A 21,637-nucleotide genomic window follows, 5' to 3' on the forward strand; every position below is an offset into this window, starting at 1 on the left:
AGCTGAGAAACACTCAATTAGCTGACACACCCCTCAATGACTTTCCTGGATTCTAGAGGGTAAAACGCTTTTATTCCAAACTCCTGTTCCATTTGTTTTGTTTTTTCCTAATTATCCCTACAATAAAACGCAGACCAAACCTTTGGGGACACTGGTATGACACATTGTAAGCGCAAGGGGAGAGGGACAATGCAGTGATTGAGACCAGGTCTGGAGCCAAAATACTTGAGTGCAAATATTACTTTCCCCACTGGCTAAATTTTCAGGCTTGCAAAAGTTAATTTCCTTATCTATAAAAGGGGATGGTAAGAGTACCTTCTTTATTAAGATGTCAGGAGAAATAAATTAATATATATAAAGCCTATGGGGTAACATCTAGCATGCAGTTAGAACTTGATAAATACTAGTATTGCCCATACATGTTAGTCTATAATTGGTGTTTAAAAATAACTATTTAGTTCTTATTATCAATTTCCACTTGGGATTGTGTCTTATAACGCTAAAAGCCGACTTCTTTGGGCATTGCCTGTAGCTCTGGTTTCAGATCCTGGCACCGCCCCTGGCTCACTGAATAATCCTCATCAGTGGCAGCCAACTCACTGGGGATCTGGTTTCTCAAGTGAAAAGAGACACATGGTTAAACAAATCATCTCTCTTTCATATCTCTTCCAGTTCTGACTAAATCTGATTCACCTTTTTCCCCAAATAATGAGTTACACTTGAGAGGGGAAAAAGGAAGGAAATTAACATTTTAAGTGCTACCCACCTGTGTCAGGCAAGCACTTTGCATGCATTAACCTGATTTCATTCTTATCCCGGGATGAGTCCTTCCAACCCTAGTTAACCAATGCGGAAACCGATGCTCGGAAAGGTCAAGCAACACACTGAAGATCACACTCTTGGTAAGTAGCAGGGCCTGAAACCAAACCCGGCCTTTCTGTTTGGGTTGACAAAACATTTCTAACTATCCCGCTTGCCTCCCACACCATCTTCATCTCAGACATGAAGATTCCTAACTGCTCGGTGCTTTTCACGCGTTAAGGAGATGAGTAGGTGTGCGATTCCTTTTCTGTCTTAAAGTTATCATTTGAAAGTAAAGCAAGTGCAAATCATTTACCAGTCACAAAAACGCTGAATATCACCCCTAACAGCTCGCAGGAAATTCGCGGCTGAGTGGAAATCGGCAGCCCTCCAGCATCCGTGCGCCCCTGGCCTCACCTCTCCTCTTGGTCGAGGACCTGCTGGAGGTTAAGGAGCCTGGTGGCGGCCCGCGAGCTGAGATCCGGCCCCGATGGGCCGCAGTGTCCACCCTCGAAACCTTCTTCTCCTTCTCTGCAGCAGGAGGTGGTGGGGCCAGGCCCTCTTAAGGTTTCTTCCCAAGTTACAGGTCCGAGTCGGAGGGCTTTCCAGGGCGTGGGTTAAACTGTCCATTTCTCCCAGGAGGCTGCTCACCGCACCCCTCTCCCAGCCCCCCAACCCGCGGCCCCTTTCCGCTCCTCCAACAAGGAAACCTGAAGCCCCTTCCCCTCGCTCCCGGGAATCGCCTTTCACCAGCCATTCCGCCCTGCGCTCAGGCCCCGTCCCGGGAAAGGGGTGCAGCTTTGCCGTCCCCCTCCGGCGCCCAGCCTGCAGCTCTCGAACTTTCTGCCCCTCGAGGGGGAATTCTGAGATCTCTGCCTCGAGTCCGGCTGGAAACCGGAAGAGTCGAAACCTCTGCACTGCGAGCCCCTCCGCCGGCCTCCCCGGCTCCCCGCGCCCGGGCCCCGCAGGCGGCTCTCCCCGGGCGGGACCCCGCGCAGGGGCGGGCGGCGCGCGGGCCCCGGACGCGCTCCGATCCAGGCTCGCCGTGCGGCTCCCGCGCGGCCCGCGCCCACGGGATCTGGGGCGCCTTCTCCGCGCCGCAGCCCAGCTCCACTCGCCGCTTGGGAGGCCGAAGCCAGGTCCGCCCTGGGCGCCCGGCCTGCCTGCCTGCCGGCCTCCCCGCGCCGGGCCTCGGCTCCCCTCCTTCCCCGCTCCCGCCTCCCCTCGCGGGCTGCCAGGCGGCCCCGGCCTGCCTCTCTCTCCGCCTTCACTACCGGGTCAAGCTGCGGAGGGAGGGCGCGGAGACGGCGGCGAAGCGGCCCCCTGGCAGGCGCGCGCCCCTCCTCCCGCAGCCGGCTCCCGCCGCCTCCTCCCCTCCTCCCCTCCTGCCCATACAGTACAACTAGTACACACACTCACACACACACACCACACCACACGCACACGCACACACGCGCGGATCCGCCGCTGCCACTGCAGCTGCCATGGACATCAGCTAACACCACACACCCAGGCGCGCGCTCCCACTCGCACGGCGCAGGAGTGGCCCCCGGCATCCCTGCCCGCCGTCACCACCCCCACCCCACCCGCTCCCCGCTCCCCGCTCCGCTACTGCTCGCTCGGGCCGCCGCCGCCGCTGCTCTCCGCTGCGGGGCCACAGCCTTGAGTGTCATTCCAGGGACAGCACCACCTCACCCCGCTCTCCTACCTCTGCCCAGCCGCCCCGCTCCTCCCTCCCCGTCCGCGTCCACACTCCATCCCAAGAAGAGGGAAAGCGCCGAACAGAGGTGGGAGGAAAGCAAAGTCCGCTCTTCTCACCTCTGGGCCCCCCACCCCGGCTCCTCCATCCTCATCCTCTCACCGCCCACACCCCTGCCCCGGAGGAACCCCTCAGGAGCCGAGGCGACTCGCCCCACTGCCATGTCCAAAAGCTTGAAAAAGAAAAGCCACTGGACCAGCAAAGTCCACGAGAGTGTCATTGGCAGGAACCCGGAGGGCCAGCTGGGCTTTGAGCTGAAGGGGGGCGCGGAGAACGGCCAGTTCCCCTACCTGGGGGAGGTGAAGCCCGGCAAGGTGGCCTATGAGAGCGGCAGCAAGTTGGTGTCGGAGGAGCTCCTGCTGGAGGTGAACGAGACCCCCGTGGCGGGGCTCACCATCAGGGACGTGCTGGCCGTCATCAAACACTGCAAGGACCCCCTGCGGCTCAAGTGTGTCAAGCAAGGTGAGCGCGGCGGCCGGACCGCCGGGGGCGCGGGGCGCCGGGAGGGTGGGCTCGCCCGGGAAGGGGGTGTGTTGCCCGGGGGTGCGGTGAGGTCGAGGCTGCACCGGCTGAGCCGGGGAGCTTGGCGCAGGATTCGAACGCGGGGCGCCTTGGGAGCGAGGGCAGGTTTCGGCGCCGCGTACAACTTTGTTTGCGCAGTTACTCGCCGCCCGGTGGAAGGGGCTCGGCCTGGTGTCTGACCTCGGAGATGCGGGCGAGCTCCGGGGGCAAATTCAATGTGCGTCAGTGGCAGCGCCCGCAGTGGATGGAGAGCTTTCAGGGGAGGGAGGGAAGGGAGGAAGGGCGGAAGGGAGGAAAGAAAGTAGGGGAAATAAAAAGGAGGGAGAAAGGGGAGGAAGGAGCAATTGAGGGTGCAGCAGCATCACCCGCTGGGCGGAGAGGAGCGGAAGGTGGCGGGGAGAGAGGAGAACTGCGCCCGACATCCGCCCCCCCCCCCCCCCCCCGTTTTTGGGAAGCTGGACCCTAGGTGCCTTGATCCGCAGCCGTCCCCTGGGGAACCCTGAGCCACCACTGGACCAAGCACGGAGGGGACCGACCGCTTTGGGCGCCGGGACCGGTCTTCCCGAACTTTTTCCCCGCTTCGCCGCTCTGACCCCCTCCCCCGCCCATGGCCGTGTCATGTGGGCGCCGCGCGTCACGTGCGCACTGACTAACCCGGGCGCGCACCCCGAGCTGGCCCGCGGGAGCAGGCTCGCAGGGAAGGCGCGGCTCGAGGAAGGGGTTCTAGCGGTGCGGTGTCTGGAGGAGAGACACGGTCACCCGAATGTACTCGACGCGGGGATTGCCCCGTTGGAGTGGAAGTTCTCTGTGGTTGCACCCTCCGCTGGCGTCGGATTGGGGGAGGCGGGGTCGTGTATCTGAGCAGGGGCTGGATGGGGAAGCTCAGGCCTGCCACATGGATGAGCTTCAGTTAACTGGAAGGCTGTGATGGGGACGTATAGAGACTGAGATCTTGCAGAACTCTCACTAATGAATTGTCTTTGAAAATACGGTCTTGAAAGAGGGAAGAAAGAGGGAGGCAAAAGTTTCTTGTAAAGAGGACAACTCTGACTAGACTAAAGTAGTGTACCGTTGTTTTCCACATGTGCCCTGTGTGTCTATGTGCATGTTCTTATCCATGGACAGGTTTGCTGGTGGTGTGACCTTGTTCGTCCTGCCTCAGAGATGGAATTGAGCACATCATTGCCTGTGTTTTGAACAACCACTTAGTCTCACTTCCAGAGGAACTGTCAGGACACACTCTTAGGGAGATGTTCTCTATAAAACCAGTTTTAAAAGTAAACAAGTGAAAAGCGATGTCTCAGGTGAAATTTCTTCAATGTAAATTGCCATACAAGAAAATGTTTTCCTTGGAGATTCTTGAGTGTTATTAGATGATGACTTGAGAAAGGCTAATGTAAACAGTGACTTGAAGGTCAACATTGCTCAAATTGTGAAACTGAAGAGTATGAGTTAGGTAGGAAGGCAAATAGAGCATTTTGGTATTTTTCAAGATGACACAAGCCTCAAATACAGGGATTCGTGTTAACATATTTGATGGCATAATACTATTTTATAGCAATAGATATAAGTGTGAAGTTCTGGTGTGAGTCCAGGAAATCCACTACATAATCAATGACCATGGTTTTGTTGGCAACAAGCTTGGTATTTGTAGTAGAAAGTTGTTGCAAAAGTGAATGCATTTTAAAATTTGACTAATGATGGTATGCTAACGAGGGAGGTGATTGTCCTATTGGAGTTTGCAGTGATGACCACATTTTAATGTTGTATTTATAATGAGCACTACCTTTTGAGACGGACCTTGGCAGAATGTAACTCTAGCAGCAAGAATGTGACCAGAAAATAAAGGAAGGGGGATTATTTGGGTATTGTAGCTCACTTCCATAAAATCCAGTGGAAAGACTTAACTTTTAGAAGTTAAGTAAGGGCATGAAAGCTATCAGGTAAGAAAAGGAATTCTGACTATCCTGCAACACTCCACAGGACAAAACTAAGATGGATCTATGGGATATTTTTTTTAAAGGATAAAGCATCTTTATCTTAACAAAGAAGATGATCTTTCTAACAGAGCTTTCCAAACATCTGTGGGCTGTATTTTGAATTCATGAGACCTGCATCAATGTGGGTGTTTATGAAGAGCCCTAAGTGACCATAAGCCATAAATTCCTGTGAAAGATGGGTACCTAGGCTAGTTATCATTTAAATCTTGCCATGATTCCGTCCAAGGTAGTCTCTGATCACTTAACTTCTGTATATTTTGTTTGTAAGATTACTGCTTTTGGAACTCCTTGGAACATATGCATATAAAGGGATTTTAGGGGGAAAGTTCTTTTTATTCTGTATGAACCCACAGTTCCAGGCCTCCCTGGGTCATTGATGATGATGCTGGTAATGATATTCACAGAGTCTCCACAGGAGCCTGTTTCACCTTCTGAGTCAGTACTGACAAAAAAACAAAAAAAGAAAAACACCTTCTTTTAGCTTAAAAAAAAAAGTATTTTTAATATTTTTTTATTGATTTTAGAAAGGAAGGGAGGAGAGATAGAAACATCAATGATAAGAGAATCATTGATCAGCTGCCCCCCAGATGCCCCACAGTGGGGATTGAGCTCCCAGTTCAGTCAGATGCCCTGACCAGGAATCAAACCTTGACCTCCTGGTTCATAGGTCAACAGTTAACCACTAAGCAACACCAGCTTCTTTTAGCTTTTGTGGAAAATATAATCCTCTTGTATATATATATATTAAAGGTTAATATGCTAGTGTCCGTCTGGGTAATGATGGCAAGTAGCAATGCCTGGCTTCCTCTCCTAAACTACTAGCCTCCTTGCAGTTTCTTCAGCCCAGGAACACGATTTGCTTTATAGCCAGGTGCAAACATTTTTCATTTTAACCAAATGTCTGTGAAGCATTTTCCCGTGCCTCATCTCATTTGACCCTCACGGAAATCCTGGAATAGGTAGATAGGAGACTCGGTGGAATCCTATTTTCTTCTCAGCCAGAAAACGGAGATTTAGAAAGCTTAGAAACTTGACTCGACTGAAAAGAAGTAAGAAATGGTGGACCTTGAGAATGACTTTAGGTTTTCTCACTGCGCAGAATATAGTCAAACACTGCTGCAGTTAAATATTTTACCCTTTGTTCTCCCTGTGTGACCTACAATAATAATCTGCTTTTTGTTGATATTTGCTGCTGTGTTGCTGACAATTACCTGAAAGAGAAGTCGGGGTGCTTCACTGGGCTGGAAAAAAGTTTAGCTAAATCAGAAAGCAGGTCTAATTAAGCAAGTTTATTCATATATATATATATATATATATATATATATATATACACATATATATATATATGGCTAAATTGACTCACACAGGCACAATACATATAAAGCTCTCAATGGCGTCAATCACATGCATGTGTTTCCATCTATCATTGTCGATCATGAATTTGGTTGACACTTCTATTATAGAGAAAGGGCAAATAGCGATATTAAAATATTCTAATTAATTTCCTTTCAGTGTGCATGAATTCGTGCACTGGGCAGTAGTATTCTTATAAATGTGATAATTCATATATACTATTTCTTGTTGAAATAATACTTTCCCTTATCAAATAATAAATGTTTATTTTACTTACCATTGTAGGCAAAGCGAAATTTTCAGCACCTTAGATATAGTGTGTTTGTCATGGGTTTCACTACATATTTCACTTGCTAAAAAAATATGTAAGAACTTTTGGCTCAGAGTTATTTTTAGAGAGCCAATAAACTAGTGTAGCTGAAAAGTTTGACTGTGGTTTGTTTAGTAGTTGTATTTTTTAGAAATAATGAGATGATTGCTTTAACAATAATGAGATGATTGTTTTTTGAATATTCATTCAAACATTGGGTAGTATATAAAACTACATGCAAAATCAGTTAAACTAAGCAGATTTTGCAAAAAAAAAAAGGGGGAGGGGAGACATTTGAATAACAAGAATATTGATAAAATGTGCACCAGATAAAATTACATTGTTTACTCAAATTTTATTTACTTTTGGCTAATTTTACATTAGAGTTGTCATAATTTTAAATTACCACAATTTTTAAAGAGTTGAATTACTAGACAAAATAGATGTAGTTTTCTACATTATTTAAGTGCCTTTATTTTTTATTTTTTTTTTAGGGTTTTTTTTTTTTAATATATTTTATTGATTTTTCACAGAGAGGAAGGGAGAGAGATAGAAAGTTAGAAACATCGATGAGAGAGAAACACCGATCAGCTGCCCCCTGCACATCTCCCACCGGGGATGTGCCCGCAACCTAGGTACATGCCCTTGACCGGAATTGAACCTGGGACCCTTCAGTCCGCAGGCCGACGCTCTATCCACTGAGCCAAACCGGTTTCGGCAAGTGCCTTTAAAACAATTTTAAAAAACCATTTAATTAAATTCAGAGGATTCCATTTTAATTTAAGCTTCTTTTAATCTAGAGTGATGATTCATGTAAAAAATAGCATTTATTTTCACATCCAATTATTTTTATAAACTCTGGCTTTTTAGTTCATGATAGTAAAGCTCCTCACCAAAGTATTTAATTCTAAATCAGCAGTTCTGTTCTAAGATCTCATTAATGCAGCAGACCCAGTTGAAGGAAGTTTTTTGAGTGATTTAGCTGAAGTGCTAAAGTTTTTTCTTTTTCTCTTTTTTTCCTTCCTTTTTTTTCTCTTAAATTTGCCACTACAGTTCACAGAAGTCAGCTGCACAGATTACTGTGTCCTACATTCCTCACACTATAGCTGCTGCTGCATCTACCACATGGGGACCTACATAGCCGGGACTTATTGGCCCATTTAGGTTCTCATAATGGAAAATGAAAGGCAAAAAGTTCTCTAATTCTTCTCATGTGGAAAACAGGCCGAAGAAGGCCTTTGAAATTCAGTTCTGGAGAAGATGTACGTTGCTGTCCCTCCTATTGCTCCTTTCAAAGATGCCTTTAAAGGAAAGTAGATCTACATTTATTGTCATACTTTATTTTTGACTGACATCAGGCTAGAATCATAGAGTTAAACCCCTCTACTTTTTATTTGGAAAGGTAAAAATAAATTATGTAAAATTTTCTCCAGTAAAGATTGATTTCTGCATAGAAATTTAAGGTCTGTGAATTTTATTGACTAATAATGAAGTTGGTTGAACAATTTGACCAGTTAACTATTTTATAATAAATTATCTTTAATGTTTTAGAACAAGGTTAATGAGACAATTGTCTTTGGGCATAATTTGTGGGGAGTGCTATTGCAGTTTTTCAGCATGTGTATGTAATTTAAATGATATGACCTTGAATGTTAAAATGACTGTTGGCTTTTTATGTGTTTGTTTAGACTGAGAGTGATCTCAGGCTGAAACTACAGTTAAAGTTATTTAAGTGCCATCATCTCTACTCTTAACATTTATACTGTACAATCTTTTGACGTACCAGTGTTTATTATGCTCAGTTTTCTTTTAGTTGCTTGTAACTCACACATTCGCTTTCATAATGCGTAACAACAAGTTACATTTGCTAACCCTGACTGCTTGAAAACAATGGCTTTCAAAAGAGTAGACCCAGGCTGAATTATCCCTCTAGAGATGGGATAGATTAGTGGGTAAATGTATAGTCTCCCTGGTAGACTGTCTAGATTTGAATACTCAGTATACCACTGAGTGTTGGCTATGGAGGCAAGTTATCTAGCTGGGGTAGTAATAGTAACTTGGGAATATTAAGTAAGTTATGCGTTTAAATGATGTAGTATCTGGCAGAATATAAGCATTATGTAAATGTTAATAAATGTTATTCTGAACTTATTGGTTATTTTGAGTTAGTGACGTTATGACATGTTCTCAACTTTCAAGATATTTTATTCTTAATTGAAGACTACCTGAAAACTATGAAAATGGTTGACTAATTAATAGGATGAGTAATTTGCAAGTAAAATATTCTGGAAGTTTTTCTGTAAAGTAAAATAAATGCTTTACTTTGAAAAACATTAATATGAAGAGTAATGCAATTAAGTGGAATGGAACATATTTTTACCTTTTAAAAATAACTCCCATTGATGCTGCTTTTATGTAAAAGATTTGCTGTTTTATACTTTAGCCATAATTTATTTTCACCCAGTAATTTATTCACTTTGTACCTGTATCTTTTCTCCTAAATAGCTGGTGAATCATTTATTCTAGGCTTGACAAACATAGAAATCCTATAAGAATTCACTAATTTTAAGTTTAGGAATTTATTTATACTTTTTACATGTGACTATATTTAGATGTCAGTATTATATTTTAAGACAGAACTTTTACTTCTCAGCTAGAAATCAAGTAGGTCACAAAGAAGAGCAATAATAAAACAATTCATAAGTACAGCCAACAATGTACAATAGAGAAAAGTACATAAAAATTCCTCTACAAGTTTACTTTGCACTTGGGAGAATAACAATAGCTCAATATAAATAATTCTCTATATGAACACTTTCAAGAAGAAGCAGCCAACGATATATCTACTACCAGCACCCTAGTGATTTTAGCATTTTAGTTGAATTAATCCTATTTTAGAATTCAAGAGAAACCTCTGCCTTGAAGTTCCAGTGTCCAATATTAATTTTTAAAATATTTCTTAGCTATAGTCTGCTTTTTTATCATGATAAGAAGTATGGGATAAGGTCTTAAAATTTTCTTAGTATTGTGATTTTTAAAATTAGTATTTATTTATTTATTTCATTCCATTCCCTGCTCCCTCTTTTTTGTCTCCAGTAAGGACTGCTGTGATATTTCCTGTAATGAAAATAAATTATAATTAGTGTTATATATATCATTTACTAATGGGTTTATAATTACTGAATACTTGCATAGATGGGTATGTGTCTGTTAAATTGTAATAAAATATTTGTATAAGGATATGTATCTGCTGTATCATAACAGATAATTAGTAATTGCTTCCATTATTGAATTTTATTGACATGCTATCAACTTTTATAAAAGACTTTATTTGAAGATTAATTTTTTAAAACATTTAAAAATTTATGTTAATTTTCATATACAGTGTTAACTGTTTTATATAGTCTAGAAGAAACAGAAATGTTTCCTTTTTTGACAACTGATTGAATATTAATTCAAATGAATCCAGTGAATTTACTTTCAAGGATCTAGTAGGCCAATGAGTGGATATTTTAAAAGAATGATTAAATTTCTTTTAATATTTGAAATCATTGTATGGCTTGCTCAATTTTGGAAAACATTTCTCCTTGAAATTGTTACATGAATTCATGTCAAGTCTTGTCATTTTCAGTTACTTTGGTTTACTTAAAAAATTCACTGTCAAAACCATGACAGTCATTATATATCCAATAATAGCTCAAAACAAACATGTGACAGAAGAAAATCTAACCCTTTATAGTGTGAAGTAAAAGCTATATGGAAGATATTTGTGGGAGGATTGTTTGAACTTCTTAACTGTCTTTAATGAAACTCATGCACATGAAATCAGAGACTTTTTCATAAGTAATGATAGATTTTATGAAGTGATTATGAAATGAAGTAGGACAAATCAAACTTGTTTAATTAAAAAACACACAAAATATATACTTTATTTATCTGCTTTTCACATTACACTGTGTTTGAAGAAGCTTCTTAAAACGAGTTTCCCAAATGTTAAAATGAATTATTTTAAATGGATTATGAGTAGCATAAAACCTGTTTTTATTTTAAATCATCACTTAAGAGATCACAGAGAATGTCTGAGTAAAAATCCGAAGTGAAAAAACACACAGTTATTTATATTCTTAACAATTATTTTTCATTTTACAGGTGAGCAGTGTTGCTTATCCTGGTAGCTTGTATTGTTGTACACATGAAGGTACATACTTAGTTGGAGTATATATATTAATACAAGGATGTGTATAAACACAGATTAATCTAGCAACATACCTTAGCTTGTCAAAATCTGATTAGGTGGATTGCAAGCACGAGAAACCTTCAGAAATATGAAATGTCCAAAGTTGCATCTGTGGAGCATTCTAATCAGTCCACAGTTGACCCTGGTCTCCCTTTCTTTGCGGTCTGTGATGTAAGGATATTAAAGCAATTCTTGATTAGACAACATTTATTTTAAAAATATCTGGAATTTAAGCTGAAAGGGTCACTAAAAGCTCCTAAAGTCTTGGCTTATTTCCCAAAGCACCTAAACATGAGTAACTGTTATCTTAGCTTTCTAGCAAGTCCAGGTGCTTTGTGGATGGCCATGTTGTTGGTGGTAGGACTGGGATCTAAAGCGACAGAAAGAAGTTGGTCCCCCTCTGGAAGTGCAAGACTGTTATCAGGATGCTCTTCCCCATCTGCAGTTAAAAGACTAAAACCTTCTTTCTTTGCATTTCTTCTGAAGCATTAGCTATAGCTGGACCTCTTTTGGTTGGAAGTACCCATGCTTTCCTTTTCTTCAGTTCAGGGTGAAGAGTCACTCTATCATCACATGTCTTCTGCTTCTTGGTATACATGGAACATATACTCCGGCACAAAGGTTCAATGCCAGTTTTGTAAATCAGTAGTCCCAGAAAGGCATTTATGCATGTGAAGGAACAATCATATTTTGGGAAAAGAATTACATAAAATATTCCATGTGTGACAAATCTAGCTGGAAAGCTTGATAGTCACCTATTAATTTTCAAATGTGAGTGGTATTTTTAAACCTTATTAGCTCTAATAATGAGAGACCATAAAGACATAATGAAATCAACTAACCCAGATGGTTTCTATATTTTATACATATTAGTTGTTAAGAAGTGAAAATAAGAGGTCAGATTTAGTAGTTTGGATTTTGGTTGTTTTTGTTTGCAATACCAAGTGGCTGGTGGACTACATAATAACTAGGTAATGCTCTAATGTTAATGTAACCAAAGAAGGAGCAGAGATAAGGGGCATGCTTATTCATGAACTTGATAACACATTTGCAGAGTGGTTTAAACTTTTACTGATTTAGATGTCTCAGCATAGCATGGTTCCAGCATGCTATGAATATATGCTATATTGTGATTCAAAATAAGATTTATTTAAAAGTAAGGCACAGTCATGTGTGTGCCTCATAGTCATGTTTCATTAATGGTGGAGGGCACATATGACGGTGTTCTCATAAGATTATAACGGAGCTGAAAAGTTTTCCTCACCTAGTGAGGTTGTAGCTGTCATAATGCTATAGTGCAAAGCATTACTCACATGTTTGTAGTGATGCTGGTGTAAATAAACCAACTGTGCTGCCAATCATATAAAAGTATAGCACATACAATTAGGCTAAACTATCTAGGTGTGTGTAAGTACACTCTGTGACATTCACACAATGATGACATTGCCTAACAATGCATTTATCAGAACATATTCCTGTCATTAAGCAGCTCATGACTGTAAATTATACCTAGCTTCCAATTGTTTAGCTAAAATACAGGTACTGGTGTTTACTGAAAAATTTTAAATGGCAAGATAAACTAAGTTTAATTAGCATGGAACCCAAGAGGTTTTGTTACGGAATGGAGAACATAATATTTTTAACTTATATTAATGTTTTAAATTTAAAGCCATTTTGCACACATCAAATTAATTTGCTATGGGGTAACACTGTATATGAATTTTGTGAAGTGCATATATACCATACAAACTAATAAAAACTATGTAAAATTAGTGATATCATCGATACTCCAAAGAATATGGTAACCTCTTGTATGAATCAAGAAAATGCCCTTTTATAGTCTCATCTCAAGTCTTCCTTTTAAAATTAATTGGAAAATCTTCATTATCTACTGTGAAGAGCATTTGACAACTTTTATCCTTAGAGAAATTGATTCTCTTAGAATTGACTAAGGAGATGCTTTGCTTCAATTGAATATGCTTTCAGACAGAGTTTAGAAAACCGCAAAGTTATTAGAGATGTTGTTGGTTGCTGACCTGGAATGCACTTCTCCTCCTCCTCCTCCCTACAAAATGCCAGTTTTGTTCAAGTATCCACATGTTGACGTGCTGCTCTGCCATGTGTTCCATATCAGGTTGGCCTCATCCCAAGGGGATGAACTTAGACTAGTCTGAACCAAGCAAGGTAATTCCATCTCTTTGCCAGTGATTGTTTTAGGAAATGTCTTAAAGCTTAGTTCCAAGAAAGAAAAAGTAATGTGAAGCCCTGTGGGAACTTCCTGAGAATTTTTTTAGTTCTTAAAATGAGATTCCAAGCATATCTATTCTGTCTGTGAAAGTTACTGCACGTGGCAGTGATTCCTGGAGCAACTACAGGTTTCCCCCACTATCTGAAAGTAGAGGGTGTCTGTGAAAACTTTTGTAAGCCAGAAATGGTGTAAAATTAAGAAAATTAAGAAGCAATTATATTAATTTATATGGAAAAATTTTGAGTGTTCCCAGACCAAAAGTTCAATGCATGCACACTATTTTGTTCATCATGATTGCAACACTTTAACGATGTCCTGTTTTATGCCAAGTGTGACACCCTTAGGAGCTCTCTTAGCCTTTTCTGATACCTTAGGACACATCTTACAAATGGATGCAGAAAACAAATTGAGTTAAAGCACAGATGCTCACAGACACAGTTCAAAGCTGTGGTGTCTGGATGCTGAGATGCTGAGTGTAGTTCCCAGGGAAGGAGCTTGGTGGTGCCGCTCTCGCTGCTCTGGTGCATGTTGCCTCTGTAACAGCTGGCTGAAAAACAAACAGTGGAACTTTATTTTTGCTTTTCACCTTTTTTTGTAAAAGTGAAAATTCTCTTTGGATTTCATTCTGGTAGTGAAAGCAGATACTACAGTAAGCCTTTCCTAAAAGTGAGGTGGCATAATACAAACGTTTGAAAAGTGGAAGATACCTATATAACCATCTGTGATCATGAGGAAAGCTAGCCAATAGGTGGAGAAGAGCAGGACAGAATGATTTAAAAACAAAACAAAACAAAAAAAAAAACAAAACAAAAAACGAAAAGAAAAAAAAAACAACTAGTGGCCCCTTGGTGAATTGCTAAAATGAACCCAGAACTAGTCCTATCTCAGGACTTCTTGTTATTGATAGTTTAATCCATTTAGTTTGGTTTTCTGTTGTTTTTCAGTGAAATCTTCTGATTGATACAATTATAAAATGGTATAATCACATGTATTTCATTCCTAGCTTATTGTTTTGGAGAACATTGGTGAATATCTTTCAAAAAGAGAACTCTATTTAGAGAGTAAATCAAGATGTATGTTCTCTTACATAAAGTTGGCTAAATTCTAGATATGTCTCTATTACCTCATTCAGTATTGCTCTGATTGGACTTCTGTTTTAAATTCCAGAAAAATGTAATCATTCTGAAGTAAAATATGTAGGAACACAAATTCATTTTAACATTATCCAAAATAGAACATAAGAAATAAAATCAGCTACAAAAACATACCTACAATGCATGCCAACACCAACTTGAAATATTTTTTGAATTATATAGTGCTTACAAATGTCTGTGCCATTGATCCAGGGTTGAATCTATAATAATAAGAGCATAATATGCTAATTTGACTGGACAGCCGAATGGCCTCCTGGACGTCATTCCGGACGTCCTTCCAGACGAAGCTGCAGCAGCGGGGCCGAGGCAGAGGCAGGTAGGGGTAATCAGGCAGGCAGGTGAGTGGTTAGAGGCGATCAGGCAGGCAGGTGAGTGGTTAGGAGCAATCAGGCAGGCAGACAGGCAGAGTGGTTAGAGGCGATCAGACAGGCGAGCAGTTAGGGGTGATTAGGCAGGCAGGCGAGCAGTTAGGGGTGATCAGGCAGGCAGGTGAGTGGTTAGGAGTGATCAGGCAGGCAGGCAGGCAGGCAGAGTGGTTAGGGGCGTTCAGGCAGGCAGGCAGAGGGGTTAGGGGCAATGAGGTAGGCAGGCAGAGTGGTTAAGGGCAATCAAGCAGGCAGGCAGGTGAGCGATTAGGAGCCAGCGGTCCTAGATTGCGAGATGGTGCAGGCTGGCTTTAAACGCCCCCAACCCCCACCATGCATGAATTTTGTGCACTGGGCCTCTAGTATAATTATAAACTGACTCATCAAAAATGTTCCAATTCCATTTTCTGGAGCTAGAATTCATTTATTTATTATTCAACACTTATTTCTAACCTATTCTCCAACAAGTACTGAACTAAGACTGGTAATAAAAAGGTGAATAACTCTTGATTAAGATACCACCTCCTAATCTTTAAGTAGTTAATCCTGAAGTATATCTGTGTGACGTGAGTTAAAATGAATTTCTTTTATCTTTTAAAGATACCTTCCATGATTTAATCAGAATAAAAGGTAAAAGACACACAAACAAACAAAAGCATTTTGGTGAAGAAACATGGGCTAGGAGTTCTTAGTATTCATATTCTACATGAATTGTAGTTTATACAGTCACATAAACTCTGCATCTAGAAATTATTAATAGTCTGTAAATCTTGATCCCACCCCAGGAGTTTCACAGTTCAGGGTAGTAGTTAAGAGCGTGGAGCTTTGGAGACAAACAAGTGTGGGTTCCAGTCACAGCACTATCTCATACTAGATGTGACATGAACAGTTTATTTTACATCTCTGCATAACAGTTTCATCCTTTAAAAAATAGGAATCAATGCCAAACATACTTCATAAAGATGTTATGAGGAATAAATCTTATATTACCTGCAACATGCTTAGCCTAGAGCCTGGAATAGGCTCAATACTGTATAAAAATTTATATCCTATCTAATAATAGAGAAAATGGTAATTAGCCGTACCTCCGCTACCCTTCCCATTGGCTAATCAGGGTGATATGCAAATTAACTGCCAACCAAGATGGCGGCCGGCATCCAGGCAGCTTGAAGCGAACAGGAGGCTTGCTTGCTTTAGTGATGGAGGAAACCAACGTTCCCCTCCTGCCTTGCCGGCCTCTGAGCTTGCAGTTTAAGAAACATTGTTACAAATAGAGAAGCTAAACAAAACCCCAGAAACCTGCTTTCAGCCAGCCGGGCTTCAGCCAGCAGGACCGCAACATTGTTTCAATTATAGAACAAACGCAGATCCCTGCTTTCAGGCAGGGGGATATCAGAGCTGGAGTGAGCAGGACTGCAACAGTGTTACAATTACAGAACCCAAACAAATCAGATACCTGCTTTCAGCAGCGGAGGCCTCAGAGCTGGGGCCAAGCCTCAGAGCTAAAGCTGGCCCAGAATAAAAAAAAAGAAAAAAAGGACAGGTTGGGAGCTTCAGTCACCCGCCAGCCTGAAAACAGCCCTCAGGCCCTCACCCAGGCTGGACAGGCACCCCAGTGGGGACCCCCACCCTGATCCAGGACACCCTTCAGGGCAAACCAGCAGGCCCCCACCCGTGCACCAGGCCTCAATCCTATATAGTAGAAGGGTAATATGCCACCTAGCACTGGAATCAGTGGAGCAGCGAGGCCTCCCGGCACCAGGATCAGCGGAGCTGCGAGGCCTCCTGACACCGGGAGCAGCATGACAGGGGGCAGCGACCAAACCCCCTGATCACCCTGCGGCTCTGTGTGTGACAGGGGTCGGGGCCACAACCTCCCTATCCGCCCTGCTCTGTTCGTGACAGGGGAAGGCGCCCCAACCCCCTGATCATCCCTGCTCAGTGCCTGATAGGGGGGAGCTCCCCAACCCCCTGATCGGCCCTGCTCTGTGTGTGACAGGGTGTGGCGCCCCAACACCCCCCCCGCCCCACGGGCCCTGCTCTGTGTGTGACTGGGTAGAGCCATAACCTCCCCATCGGCCCTGCCCTGAGTGTGACAGTGGTGGTGCCCCAACCCCCTGATCGGCCCTGCTCTGTGGGTGATAGAAGGCGGCGCCCCAACTCCCCTATCAGCCCTGCTCTGTGTGTGACAGGGGGGAGCTCCCCAACCCCATGATCGGCCCTGCTCTGTGTGTGACAGGGTACGGAGCCCCAACCCCCCAATCGGCCCTACCCTGAGCGTGACTGAGGGTGGCATCGCAACCTCCCAATCCGCCCTGCTCTGTGCATGACAGGGGGCGGTGCCCCAACTCCCCAATCGGCCCTGCTCTGAGCCCGACCAGGGGCTGCACCTAGGGATTGGGCCTGCCCTCTGCCACCCGGGAGCAGGCCTAAGCCAGCAGGTCGTTATCTCCCGAGGGGTCCCAGACTGTGAGAGGGCACAGGCCCGGCCTAGGGACCCGCTCTCCCCCGAGTGCACAAATGTTTATGCACCGGGCCTCTAATATATATATATATATATATATTTATATATATATAAAATTTCTTATATAGTATTTATATCTCCCATGTTCAAAGGCTGTTAAATTGCATTGTTTACCCATATCTTCATTAAAAAATCACTTCTACTGTCATGGTAAACAACCTGATTCCCTATTTATAATGGTCTGGTCTTCTAGCAACTTCAGCACGAAATTACAGCTAATTTGCCTACAAACGTCAGGTGGTCATAATAATCTGGCCACTTAGTATATAATAATGTGTATATATATATGTATATATATATATATATATATATAAATAATATATAATGTTTGCTATTATTATAATTATATATTCCATATATTACTATTATATTTGATTTAGTAATTACTATAAACATGAATTTTCAATGTAATAAATGTTTTAAAAGACTGTGCCTAGCAGAAGGGCAGCTGATTTTTCCTAGTGTTTCAGGCAACACTTCATGGAGAACTCTTGAGTAGAGAGCAGACAAACAAGGAGGCATTGATACGGAGAGTTTTGAGGAGTGTGATATATAGTTTTGCAGTATTGCCTTGGCTGGTATTTTTCAGTGGTTAGACATCAGATTATGCACCAAAGGGTCACAGGTTCAATTCCTGGTCAAGAGCACACACCTGGGTTGTGGGTTCAATCCCTGCCCTGGTCAGGGCACTTGCGGGAGGCAACCAATAGATGTTTCTTTCTTTTCTTTCTCTCTCTCACCCTTCCCCTTCCTTCTTCCCTTCCACTCTACTACAAATCAGTAGAAAAAATATCCCCTAGTGAGGATTAACAACAACAACAACAAAATGAGTTTCAAAGTACTAAAGTCTAGAGTTCAATATATACTGTAGTAATAAATGCGTTTGGGGAATTAGATGTGGGCCAAGACATAATATAGAACTGAAGGGTTAGCCACCAAGTATTGTTGTTATTATTCTTACTAGAGGCCCGGTTCACAAAAATTTGTGCACTCGGGGGTGGGGGGGTCCCTCAGCCCGGCCTGTGCCCTCTCACAGTCTGGGAACCCTCGGGAGTTGACCACCTGCTGGCTTAGGCCCATTCCCTGGGGGATTGGGCCTAAGCTGGCAGTCAGACATCCCTCTGGCAGCCTGGGAGCCCTTGGGTGATGTCCAGTTGCCAGCAGGGAGCAGGCCTAAGCTGCAGTCGGACATCCTTAGCACTGCTGAGGAGGCTTGTGGCTGAGCAGAGCTCCCCCTGTGGGAAAGCACTGACCACCAGGGGGCAACTCCTGCATTGAGCGTCTGCCCCCTGGTGGTCAGTGTGTGTCTAGTGGCCAGTCATTCCCAGTCCTTCTGCTGTTAGGGTCAATTTGCATATTACCCTTTTATTATATAGGATAGAGGCTTGGTGCATGGGTGGGGGCTGGCTGGTTTGCCCTGAAGGATGTTCCGGATCATGGTAGGGGTCCTGCTGGGGTGCCTGACCAGCCTGGTTGAGGGGCTGAGGGCCGTTTACAGGCTGGCCACAGCCCCTTCAGGGTGTGGGTCCCCGCTGGGGTGCCTGGCCAGCCTGGGTGAGTGGTAGATGGCTGTTTTCAGGCTGGCCACAGCCCCTTCAAGGTGTGGGTCCCTGCTGGGGTGCCTGGCCAGCCTGGGTGAGGGGCTGATGGCTGTTTGCAGGCTGGCCACACCCCCTTCAGGGTGGGAGGTCCTGCTGGGGTGCCTGGCCAGTCTGGGTGAGGGGCTGATGGCTGTTTGCCGACTGGCCAAGCCCCCCAGTGCAGACCCTCACCCCATGAGGGTGTGGCCAGCCTGGGTGAGGGGCTGACGGCTGTTTGCAGGCTGGCCACAGCCCCCAGCCACCCAAGCTCCCAGTGGAGGCTGGCTAGAAGCAGGTATCTGGGATTTATTTATCTTCTATAATTGAAACTTTGTTGCCTTGAGAGGACGCGCAGCAGGCCAGGGCAGGTGGGAAGCTTGGCTTCCTCTATTGCCAGGGCAACCAAGCCTCCTGCTTGCTCCAGCTCCGGCCTCCATCTTGGTTGGGTTAATTTGCATATAGTCGCTCTGATTGGCTGGTGGGCGTGGCTTGGAGCGTAGTGGAAGTGTGGTCAGTTTGCATGTTTCTCTTTTATTAGATTAGATTATCATCAACAACCATTTGTGCAGTGCTTACTGCATGTCAGATAGTGTTCTAAACACTTCAGATAAATCTTAATTCATTTAATCAGATTATTCTACAAGATAGGTACTATCATTAACCCCACTTGGCAGATAAGAAAACTGGAATCCAGAGAGTTTAAAAAACTTGCACAAAGCCTACGTAATGATTAGTAGAGCCAGGATTCAAACCCACTTAATGTTCTTAATCACTATCCTAGCTTTTCTCTCCATGTTTGAAAGGTTTTGAGAACAGAATTGAAAAGGTCATGTTTGTTCATAATTTTCCCAGTGAGGGGAAAGGTAGACAATATTTCATAGAACACATGTGGACAATAAAGAGACTTAAAGGGAGTGAAAGAAACAGGCAGTTAGACCAATTAGGAGCCTATAGAGTTATCCAGAGGAGAGAGAGGTTTTAAGGTCTTGAACTATACAATGGTGGTAGCAATGGAAACGAAAGCATTGAGTCAAGAAATATGTAGGTGAAATTATCAGTGCACATGATTGGATAGGGACCAAGACAACTAAGAGCAGATTTGGGTAGAAAGTACTTTCATTTGGGATATATTTACTGTGAGTTACTTGGAAAGAATATGAGTGGTAGGCAACTGAATGTGCCAGTCTCAAATTCACAAGAGTGGTTGGGGCTCATTGTTCAGATTAGGGAATGAGAAATCCAATGAGAAAATGTAAAGGCAAAAAGAGCAAAGAAATGCTGTGGCCTCTACATTTAATAAGAAGTCATGGAAACCCAGGAAGGAAGCTAAAACTATTACTAGAGCAGTCTTAATATTAGTGAGTGGTCAGCACTTCAAAACACAGTAGAAATGGTTAGAAAGAAGACATCTATAATATTTTATTGTGTTGGGCAAAAATGGAAGTTACCTTTGTTTGGTGCCATTTCTTTGGAGTGGATGGTGCAGAAAAGCCAGAGGTCACAGGGTTGAAGAGTATACAGGAAATGAGAAAATGGAAATAGCATCTGCATTCTACTCCTTCAAGAGGCTTGCTTAGTAGTAAAGAGTAATGGACATGCTCTAAACTAAACTTGGGATGTATGGCTAAGAAGGTTAGGGGTGTGTGTGTATGAGGGTGTGTGTGTGTGTTATGGAAAAGTCTTGAACTGCCTTTTCTGTATTTGCCGCATAAATATATTTTATTCTTTCAATATTATAATTGCATTTGTTTTTTGTTTTGCTAAAGCTAGGTCCTAGAAATAAGTTAAAAAGGGGCGGGTCAGATCCTACCTCCCAAGAAGAGAAGGAGAAGCAATCATGTACAAAGCTAACCTTAAAATGATGAGTTTTAATGGAATGGTGCAGAAAGAGACATACTGCTTTTAGAGCACATAGGAGGGGAAGGAAAAAGCAGAGGAGTGTAATATAAAGACTGTGGATCCAGGAGTACAAGGACTTACAGATTCCAGTCCCAATGTCATTGCTGTCATTTCCTTGTGGCATGATTAACTTTCTCTGAGCCTTAGTCAACTCATATGTTACAGGGTGGTTGTTAGAATCAAAAAAGATAATTCATGTGAAAATATTTTCTAAAACTTTTAGTGCAGTTCAGTCAGAAATGTTATTACTTAGTGGTGGAAAACAGTGGGAGAGGGGGTGACTCGGGGTGTTTATGAGGAGTAGTGTAGAAAGTGTGAGAAGAGTGTGACCAAAGGTGGGAGAGGTGAAAATTACCCTCCTGTGCAGAAAGCTAAATACAAATCAGTGAGGCCAGATTAAGGGGATGTCTGAATACTCCTGGTGGCCACTGAAGACTTTTTCCAGAAAGGAAACTTGGAATCATATCATGGATTAAATGAAAACCTTAAATGAAAATCTAAAGAGTTTGGGTATTATTCAGTGATAAAGCTACTGATGGTGTTTGAACAAGGGGGGAGCATAAAAATGATTGGGGGTTTTTGTTTTTGTTTTTTGGGGAAGAGGACAGGAAGGAAATTGGGTTTGAGTGGAGAAGAAACTGATAGGAAGTCCAAAGGTCTGGTATCAGTAGTGGGAACAGAGGGTCATAGACTTGAGAGATACCTCAGAGACAGGATAAATACAAATTTATATTCAACTAGAGGCCCGGTGCACGAAATTCGTGCATATTGGGGGCGGGGGGATCCCTCAGCCGGGCCTGCACCCTCTCCAATCTGGGACCCCTCAGACATCTCTCTCGCAATCCAGGACTGCTGGCTCCTATCTGCTCACCTGCCTGCCTGCCA

The 21,637-nt window shown here is 43.2% G+C and overlaps 1 protein-coding gene across 3 annotated transcripts in view; it reads left to right on the forward strand.

Moving 5' to 3' along the window:
• The first annotated feature begins 2,224 nt into the window (after nt 1-2,224).
• MAGI2 (membrane associated guanylate kinase, WW and PDZ domain containing 2) overlaps nt 2,225-21,637 on the forward strand; it is a 1,132,900-nt gene continuing 1,113,487 nt past the window's right edge. For all 3 annotated transcript variants that reach the window (XM_081102532.1, XM_081102533.1, XM_081102534.1), the window contains exon 1: nt 2,225-3,022. In XM_081102532.1, coding sequence (XP_080958658.1) covers nt 2,722-3,022 — 301 coding nt within the window. In that variant the 5' untranslated portion in view covers nt 2,225-2,721. The remainder of the gene's footprint in view (nt 3,023-21,637) is intronic.

This window comes from Myotis nattereri, assembly GCF_964212035.1.
Source record: "Myotis nattereri genome assembly, chromosome: 11".
NCBI classification, from domain to species: domain Eukaryota; kingdom Metazoa; phylum Chordata; class Mammalia; order Chiroptera; family Vespertilionidae; genus Myotis; species Myotis nattereri.